Raw genomic sequence first — 10074 nt, 5'->3', positions numbered from 1 at the left:
ACTGGCGCGTCTGGTCAGGAACTGCAGTTGTGAATTTATTATTAAGCTACTAAGTTGTTTATATTCAGTTTTTTAGGAGGTGACAGAAAAGTCAACAGGACAGGGGGTGTATTAACCCGCTGAAACAACTGGTGACGCCGCATGAGGGGGCGGACCCCGTCAGTTATTCGATTTTCTCAGTTGCATGTAAATTGAGACAAGGACAGAAGTCCGATTAGACGCCAAAATCGAATTTTGAGCATAGCTCGATTAAGTTCTGCATGTAAACATACTGGGTGATGACCTGGTGGGGGCCAAATAGTTGCCAATAAAAGACTAATCTGTCCTTGAGATGATCACTAAAGAAACTAATCTGTATATTCAGAGGTTGGTAAGGCTCCAGATATGTCAGTTAGTCCAAGACCTCTCATGAGTAGTTTCATGTACAAGTGTTGCTTCAGTTAAGTGTTGACTGGATTCAGTAAAGTTTTGAAAGGCAGATGTCATGTGAGGAGGTTGTTGGAGCTAAAGTTGTTGTGAATGAGTCGATGCAGCTTCTCTTTATGAACACAGAGGCTTTGCTCAGAATGTTTTTAGGAGTGACTGATTCCTTCCATCAGCAGTGTCTTCAAGAAAAGTTGAACTGTTTTGGAAGAACAGCACCCTCCTCCTGTCGTTTGCTGTAAAGTAATCTGAAAGAGACCAAAGGCACTTTAGTTTATGTGGTGAGCATTTGTGTTTTTTTGCAGTGGACTTGTTGGTGCAGTCGCTGCATTAATGTCCACTGTGGATGCTTAAAAGTGACCGTGTGTTTTCAGACCATCTCGGAGGCTGCTGATCTTGTTTATTCTGGTAAATGTTTTAAATCAACTAAATTAACCAGAGCTAAATTATTATCGCACAGTTATTGATTCCAGGGGAAATTGGCTGTAAATGATTCACACCTGTGGAGTTGAGAGGGTTTCTCTTAATGACATTTTAAGTAGAGGAAACGGTGTCATCGTCCTGTTTCCTCCTCTTGAAGGACATTGTCTCTAAGTGCTCTTACCTTGGTGCTGAAAACATCCTGTTAGTTCTTCTTGTTGTTGGGTTAAGACAAATTAGGTGAAAAACACTAAAACAAAAAATTATATTAATTATCCTGCTGAAATTGAGTGAAGTTTGAAACTTTTGGAAACAGTTTTATCATGTGTGGTTTGGGAGCAGAGTCTGTGGAGGCGAAGCTGTAGAAGCTTCATACATTGGTTAATGTTTTTATTCTTTATTATGATATTTATTCTGTACAGCAGAGGTGAGGGCTGAGGTTAAACAGCTGACAGCCTCACAGCACATACATGATCTTCTGAGGCCAAATAAGACGTCAGTCTGCACTGTTTACAATGCATGATGAAATACACAAGCATTATCAGAGATGTGATTTAGATAAGAGCTTGGATCCTCTGCAGCACAGGATGAGAACAGGAGGATGAAGTAAGAAGAACAAAGAAACTATGGAGACGCTAATCAGTGAAGTGATAAGAAGATCAGAGCATAAGCTCAATAATTAGTCTTGTCTGATGCTGATTTTCTACCCGATTTCCTCCTCTTTGAGCTTGAAATGTTTATTTACTTCCAGCTCTTCTTTGGTCCCCGTGCAGCCTCCTGTTCTTTTTTCAGGCTCACATGTCTAGATACTGTTGTCATGTCACTACTGGATACAGGTCTCTAATAACCTACATGCAGTAGGAGGTTTACAGTCAAGGGTGAGCAGGTGGCACTTGTCTGTCAGTAGGTGATCTGTTTGAGTGTTTGACTTTGTTGCTGTTGCGTCAAGTGCTGACAGAATAGTTCACACACCCTCTCTCCTTTGGGAGGCTTGTCATTACAGATGAAATGGTTACTACACAATCTTTCATCTCATCCTGTACAAGAGCAGCATAAACACACTTCAAAGTGTTGTCCATCATGATTACACCATGTGGTGGTGACTGGACCCGCTCAAGTCTTTAGTCTTTGTGGAGGAAGGAGCGCTGACCCTCTCATCACCTGGCTGCAGCAGGGTGGATGGACATACGGATGGAGCTGGTCTTCCTGTGTGGTTTCAGGCAGGATTTCCTTCAGTGTGTCCATCAGTGCTCTGTCCCTCCACTGACCTTGGCCCCTAACTTGACCTGAGGACACGCTGACCAGCTTATCATCAGTCATCTGCCTGGGAACACTCAGTCAGGGTCAATGACCGCTCTTAAGGGAAACTTAAAAACATAGAAGAGGAAACTTTGAGGTACTTTTCCAATACTTCTTTCGATTAGTCTCATCTTTGCTGAAACTTGATTTAACATTTATGATTCTACTAATTTATTCAAGTAGGATTTATTCATTCTTTTGATTGAGTAACTGATGTATGTCTGGACATTTGTGCTGACATCAAGACAACTAGAAATGCTCGTTGGAGATAGAAGTATATATTAAAAGACACATAATAAGTTAGAAATGAACAATGAACCGCTTTGCTTCTTCTTCACTAATCTGTGCCCAAGCAATAGTGTTGTGCTTTTAGTTTTTAAGGTCAACAGTGTTTTTGGCTTCTGTTTTGAATTGTCTTAAAGGAAACTGAAGTCTGGGCAGCCTTGTTACTGCTCCCTGCTATTTCCTGCTCTGCTGTCTGTGAAGGTTTGCTGCTTGTACAATCTCCTTCCTTAGTTTACCCTGGATGCTGATGTCAAAATGGAAACTTTTCTATCAACTCGACCCTTGTTTTCTCACGCGCCTAACTAACAATAGCAAGCTCTGGGTTGAGGATATGAGTGACAAAGCTGTGCCAAACATTCATCACCACTCAGATTTGACTTGCTATTGTAGCAGTGGAGGTTAAATAGATGCAAGGTGTTAGTAAGAGGAAGGACAGCTGGCTGATGTGCAGTGGACAAAGATCAGGTGGAGGGAGGAAGAGTGAAGTTTAAAACCTTGGATCCATGTATTTATTTTACAGTGACGTGAAAAAGTATTTGCCCCCTTCCGGACTTTTTTGCATATTTTTCAAGATCATCAAACAAATTTTAATATTAGACAAAGGTAACCCAAGGAAACATAAAATGCAGTTTTTAAATGATTTCTTTTTTTAAGGGAAAAAGCTATCCAGACCTACCTGGCCCTATGTAAAAAAAAAAGCCCCCCATGTTAAATCATGAACTAACTGTGATCAGCCTAATTTCTTTGAAAGTAAAGTTTAATTTCACAATCCACACCCAGGCCTGATCACTGCCAGACCTTTTGAAACAAGAAATCACTTAAGTAGAACCTGTTTGAGTGAAATGAAGGAGGCTGAGAGATCTCAAACAGCAACACATCATGCCACGATCTAAAGAAAATTCAAGAAAAAATGAAAAAAACCAAATCATTGTCAGTCTGGAAAGTGTTAAAGCTGAACCACAGTGAGAGCCTTTATCCACTAATGGAGAAATCCAAGAGTGTTTGACCTGCTAGAGAGCAGAATTCATGGTTCCATCAATTACTGCAAGTCGTCCTGAAGCAGCAGAGCAGCCCCAGACCATCACACTACCACCATCATAACTAACTCTTGGTATGATGCTCTTTTTATGAAATGCTCTATTAGTTTTACACCCGATGATGTACACTTTCCAAAAAGTTCAACTTTTGTCTTGTTGGTCCACAAAATCTTTTCCCGAAAGTCTCGGGGATTCTTTTTTTTTTGGCAAAAGCCAAACCAAAAAAGCTGAGTCTTTGTGATCTTTTTGTTCAGCAGTGGTTTTCACCAAATTGCATCCATGGGAGAGTTCAGTGTCTTTCTTATTGTTGAGTCATTAACACTGACCTTTACTGAGGCCAGTGAGGCCTGCAGGTCTTTAGAAGCTGTTCTGGGTTCTTTTGTGACCTCCTGGATACTTGGAGTATTTTGGCAGGGTGGCCATCTTAGGAAGGTTTTCACCACTGTTCCAAGCTTTCTTAATTAGTTGATAAAGTATATCACTGTAGTTCACTGGGGTCCCAATGCTTGAGAAATGGCTTTGTAACAATTTGCAGACTAATAGATGTCAATGATTTAGTTTTTTCATCTTTTTAGAAATGTTTTTCTAGATCGTGGCATGATGTGTTGCTCTTTGAGATCTCTAAGCCTCCTTCACTTCACTCAAACAGTGATTTCTAGAATCAACAGGTGCCACTACATTCGTGGTCCGGCAGTGATCGGGCCTGGGTGTGGATGAAATTCTACTTTCCAAAAAATTAGGTTTATCACAGTCATGATTTAACATGTGGGGCAATTACTTTGTCACATAGGGCCAGGTAGGTCTGGATAGCTTTTTTCCCTTAAAAAATGAAATCATCATTTAAAAACTGCATTTTATGTTTTCTTGGGTTACCTTTGTCTAATATTGAATTTTGTTTGAGGATCTTAAGCAAAGTGTGACAAATATGCAAAAAAGTAAGAAATCTGGAAGGGGGCAAATACTAATTTGGCACTGTATGTCTGTTCTGAACACTGTCCTGTGTACACGTTCATCTTGGATTGATTTTTCCAGTGAATTTGTTTCAATGTTTAGATTCATGTAGCACCATCAGGAAGGTGTCTGATCACTCCCCAATAGTAGCAGTGTGAGACGACAAACAGTGAGTTGTACAGCTTCTCTAGTGGCCTGATGTCGACAGTAAGTCTGTCATTACATTTAGGGACTGAGCCAAGTTCTCCATGATGCTCTGAACCATATAGCTTCAGAAATGATGCACATGTGATGGTGCCATTTAAACCACATTTTATTTTCAGACTTTGTCTTATGTTATCATTGTGGTAACATTTGAATTCATTGTACACATGCGTGTGTCATATCAGATGAGAGCTGTTTGATTTTTGTTCTGCTTTTGATGATGGTTAAGTTGGACTGGCTGTGGACTGGCTGTTTATGCATCCAAGCACCAACTTTGTGTTTCTTTTGTACTGCTTGTACAGTCTGTGCTGACTTGATGTGTAGAGGTGGATCTGATCTGATGTGACAGGATGACAGAAGAAACTCACAAGAATCCTACTCCCTTCTGGATTTATCAAAAAGCGTTTATTAATAGTCATAGTAATGTCACACAAATTCACAAGTGTTTAAGACATGTCTGGCTCAGTTTGGTGTGTGTGTGTCTGCAAGTATGTCTGTGTGAATTCTCTAAACAGTGCAGTTATAAATAAATGACCACAAAGAGAAGGAAAAGGTTAAGGTAATATTGCAACAGGAAAAATAGAATTCTCATTTTAAGAAGACAAACAGAAAAAAGGTTGTTCAAAGAGAACATTTAGCACCATCTATCCCGTTATCATATTCAACAGATAATATCATAAAATCATTAAAATCTGGTCTAAAAGCCCCCTACATAATAAAAGAAAATTACCGTTTCTCAAAACACTTTGGAAAAAGTAGTTTTGTTTTTTCCTTAACGAGCATACAAACACAGCATTCCATTAGTCATCTTCTCTACGTGAGCAGTGTGCCTATCGTCTACAGGAAAGGTGGCGTTATATTCAAGATAAAGATATCATTTAATATATATCAGGAGAAAAATGCAGGAGTCGAGAGGCAAGCACCAGAGAAACAGCAGCCTCCACTCCCGCGGACACACAACCCCAACATTTCAGTTCTTACAGAGCAATCGGTCACCATAAAAAATAAAGAAAAAAAAATTGCAAACTTGTACAACCCTATTAAAAAAGAGAGAACATTGATATCCAATAAATAGAGGAAACTTTTTAAATTAAATGTACAATGCCAAAAAAGAAAAAAACAAAACAAATCCAGGAAATACTAAGTCTGCATATCGGAACAGAACAATCAGAGGTACAACACACAAACACCAGATGACAATGATTTTTTTTTCTTTTTTTAAAAAGATTCATACAGAGATGAAAGAAATGAACAAAAAAGACCTGATGATGTGTGACAACTGAATATTAATCTCCAGAGGAAAAAAAAAGAATAAATGATAAAAAAAAAAGAGATTTACAACACATACAAGAATCTGAAGAACAAAAATTAAATTCCCCCCAAAACAACCAAAGTTGTTAAACCCGTATGTTTTGAAGCATTCCAAACAATTTTTTTTAAATTCTTAATGCTTTAGAAAAATGTTCATATCTGTATTAGTATTTTTCATTTTGTCTCTTTTCTAAATACAAGGCCAATGTGGTATATATCTAGGCTGATCTAGTTTAGAAAAACAAAACAATAAATTATTTAAAAAAAGACAGCACTCCACAAAAATTGCAAACAGCTTGTACAAATTTCAGTATTCAAGACGACAACGATAACAGAAGAAGTTCTTTCTGGTACTGACAGAAACATGCCATTGAAACCATCAACTACCCTCCACAGTTTGTTCAATGGCAGCACCAACTGCCCCCTGGTTGTCAACTTCACTGTTGCCAGGGTTTCTGTTTGAAAGCACCATCTGAGCGTAAACTGGTATTTTTATTGGCGGCTTGGTATTTCTTTTTGTAAACAGTAATGATGAGTAAACGTATTCAACTGGCTGTTCGGCAAGTATTAGCAGTAGTAGTAGCAAAAATGATCTTAAATAACAAATGGGCAAGTTGAAAACCAAAGTGAAACTGTGTCTTTTTTCCTGGCTGGCAGGAGTTTTGGTTATGGCTGAGGAGATGCAGGAGGGGAGCGCTGTCACCGGGACGAGGAGGAGGCCTGGTGAGAGAAGAGACAACATAGTTCATCATTCAAGTGAGGTTACTTCAAAAAGTTTCATTGGCTGTGGTTTTTGTTCCAGGTTGGAAATGAAACCACTGAACAACTGTGGGACAACAGGAAACGAGGTAAAGTGTCTGCTCACCAGGTTGAAGGAGTCATATGTGTTCATGATCTCCTCTATGCGGTACTGCTCCAGCACCACGACGTTGTTGAGGTTGGGGCTACGCTGACGTGCACAGTCCTCACAGTGAACCACATACATCTTCCTGCTGTTGCTCTCACTTGTCACAAACAGCAAATCAAACACCTCCAGCTGTGACAGAGGAGCACACAGAGTCAAATTAACACCTCTCTTAAATGGCTGTGGTCACAGTAGATGCTTATGGGGTTCAGGGTTATGTAGAAATTGAGTGGAGTAACACACTTCTACCCTCTTGAACACAGTATTTATTACAGGGTTGTTGCACCTAATAATTTGAGTGGTACTTACATCACATTCGTTGCAGTAGTAGGCAGGCTCGTCCTTGACTCGACTCTGATAGGAAATCTTCTTGCCGTCAGCCACTAGTTGGTCTCGCAGGATCTGGATGTGCTTCATGGACTGCAGCAAGCAGTGTCTGACAGGAGAGAGAGAGACAGCCTTAACATTTAACCAGAAGGTAAGCTCTGCTTTGTTGGTATGTCAGTATGCAGCAGTGCACTTTAGGCTATGAATCATATACTTTGCTGTTGCCATAACACTCACTTGATCATCTTGAAGGTGTCTGGGTCTGTGACCTTGACCGTCCGTGCCACATTCCAGGATACGTGAATCATGGGGACGATGGACTTGACCTTCTTGACTTCGTTCCACTCGAACCTCTCCAGGGCCAACTGGTACTGGTAAGCTGCAGGTGCACATGAAGCAGTGTTTATGAATGTTACGTCTTCAAAAGTACTCTTTCTGTATTTGACCACTAGGTGGTGCTCATCTCACCATTCAGAGGTCCAACATTCCAGGCGATGTTGTTGCACCAGCCCACGGCCTGAACCCAGTGGACAGTTCCAGCGTTGATCCACACCAAGTCTCCAGGGCGCTGGATGAAGCGGTACACAGGGATGTTGGCCTTGTAGAGGTCCTCCAGCACGGGCCACCAGGAGCCCGTCAGGTAGTCTACTCCATGTCTGGACAGAGGGTGATACAGTTACTATGGCTTGCCCCTTACTCCACTCACTATTGATACACAGGTCCATATACTGTTACAAAGTGAATGATGTGTTCTGACATTTGTGTCAGCTACTAACTTTTCACAGAAGTCATTGATAGCCTGCCAGTAGTTCTCATGGACAGAGAACCACTCACAGTCTCCAGGACCAATGTTGATGTTCACCGAGCAGAAGTTGTTGTTCTCCTGGTGACCTGTTGAACATGGACACAGTCTGCTCAGCCATATGTCACAGGGTTTGCTTTTTTGAGTCAAATATATCCTTATTAACATATGTACCGTATGTATACTGCTGTTGAACTGAAGGTGTAATGTGCTCTACCTGGTGTGCGACTCCCTGGGACCTTCATGTAGAGCTGGACAGTGTTCATGCCGAGGATGGTGTGTCCCACGTGAGTCAGCATGTTTCCACTGGATGCTACACGCATAAAGGCCGGCAGCTTCTGCAGCTCCTGGAGCTGAGGCTTCCACCTGAGCAGAGGACATGTTTCATCAGTCATCAGCTGTCACCTGTAGTCATCGACACCATGCTAGTAGCTGTGTGTCAGAGTTGCTCACCTCTTAGGATCTGACAGGTCGATGTTTGTGCCAAATTTAATGATCTTCCCGACTGGTTTCTGCTCAGCACTGAGGAACAAGAGAACAATAAAGCATTACTAAAGTGACAACACAGTGTTGCGTGTTAGTAAACCTCGAGCTGTTTTTAATGTCAGACTTTACCTGCTGCTTTCTTTAGCGCCGTCCTTGCTGGGAGCCTCAGAAGTGATGGAAGGCTTCTTCTCCTTCTCATCGTCGTCATCCTCCTCCTCATCACTGCCCTTCTCCTCCTGAGGACACAGAGCACATGTGTCAGCTGGACTGATATGGATTATGAATTGGTGGGAGTAAAACAAGCAGCAGTCATGGGGTGCTGTGTACCTGCAGACTCTCCTGGAAGCTGGAAGCCTGGTACTGAGCGTACTTGGCGATGGTGGTGTGGGAGCGGCTGCTCTCACAGGGCCACGTCTGACCTGTTCCACTGGGGTCCCAGTTCTCATCAGCAGGCTGCTGCACCTGCGTCCTCACCTCCACTGCCTGCTCTGCGTTGGCCTCCACCAGGGACTTTGTAGAAAACAGCCCCAGGTCTGAACACAAAGGGAACATGATTATTATGCTAGTGAGGGAGTTGTGCATCATCAAATACAGAGTATATCTGACTATAACTAATGAGCCAAATATTAGTTTAAAACACACAATTAGATTCACTATTTATTCAATCAAGAGAGATTACCATGGGTTTTACATGTGAATAAATTCAATGTATTAGCCAGTCAGTCAGTCACTTACTTAGTCGTAGTGATCCAGCCAGGCCTCTGATGACGGTAACAGGATTTTTGGGGTCTGTGCAGAACTGGAGCAGCACAGGGGAGAAGGCGTCTCTCTTACTCTCCAACTACAAAGAAGAAAAATCATGTTAGTACACAGCAACACAAACTGCTCATGTATCATCTTCATGCACAACAAGTTACAAGAGAATTTTTCTGCATTGTGTAGTGTTGTATGTTTTTACTCTTTCCTTTGTAGGAAGATTTATTTCAGCTACTTGTGACTTATTACCGTGAATAAAATGTTCATTTCTCACATCAGAGACATGTAGTTGATGTAGTGACTTACATAGATACTGGGTGTAGGAGGGTTGAGTTTCTCTCGGGGGATGTTTTCCTCTGACGACATGATGGGCTTCACCGAGAAAGCTGGCAGCAAGAAAGACTCTCTGAACTTCCCTTTGACCCTGGCTCCCCTGCAACAGCAACACAAACATGTTGACATGAAAGTGCAACACTACTTGGGTATCATTTAGCATCATTCTATTAAATACTTATACACATGTATAAACTCTCTATATATGACATACTCCTATATGACAGTCTTTTATATTCAGGGATGCAAACGGGTCAGGACCAAAAAAGAGAGGAATTGTCTGGCGTGGGGGGGGGCACAATATTAACAAATGATTACATTACAATATCATGGAAAAGTCCATTTCCAGTAGTTCAACCCCAACCAAGTATTGAGTGCATATAGATGGACATAGTTTTCAGAAGGCCAACATTTATATATTAAAAATGCTTTAAAAAAATAATCCTTTGCAATATTTCAATTTTGGAGATACTGAATTTTAGGTCTTCACTGAATGTTAGTCATAATTATTACTATTAAAATAAACTGAATAAATA

General features: G+C 41.1%; 1 protein-coding gene across 8 annotated transcripts in view; it reads right to left on the bottom strand.

Moving 5' to 3' along the window:
- Nucleotides 1-5013: 5013 nt before the first annotated feature.
- The window catches only part of kdm6ba (lysine (K)-specific demethylase 6B, a), a 90273-nt gene continuing 85212 nt past the window's right edge, over nt 5014-10074 (bottom strand). For all 8 annotated transcript variants that reach the window (XM_083993174.1, XM_083993173.1, XM_083993177.1 and 5 more), the window contains 12 exons: nt 9512-9638; nt 9185-9290; nt 8777-8982; nt 8579-8685; nt 8417-8485; nt 8181-8329; nt 7938-8052; nt 7630-7817; nt 7399-7540; nt 7144-7270; nt 6796-6966; nt 5014-6650 (listed from right to left, as the gene is read on the bottom strand). In XM_083993174.1, coding sequence (XP_083849300.1) covers nt 6630-6650; nt 6796-6966; nt 7144-7270; nt 7399-7540; nt 7630-7817; nt 7938-8052; nt 8181-8329; nt 8417-8485; nt 8579-8685; nt 8777-8982; nt 9185-9290; nt 9512-9638 — 1528 coding nt within the window. In that variant the 3' untranslated portion in view covers nt 5014-6629. The remainder of the gene's footprint in view (nt 6651-6795; nt 6967-7143; nt 7271-7398; nt 7541-7629; nt 7818-7937; nt 8053-8180; nt 8330-8416; nt 8486-8578; nt 8686-8776; nt 8983-9184; nt 9291-9511; nt 9639-10074) is intronic.

This window comes from Trachurus trachurus, assembly GCF_905171665.1.
Source record: "Trachurus trachurus genome assembly, chromosome: 18".
NCBI lineage: Eukaryota > Metazoa > Chordata > Actinopteri > Carangiformes > Carangidae > Trachurus > Trachurus trachurus.
The sequence above is the reverse complement of the archived record's forward strand: the minus strand, read 5'-3'. Positions and strand labels throughout refer to the sequence as shown.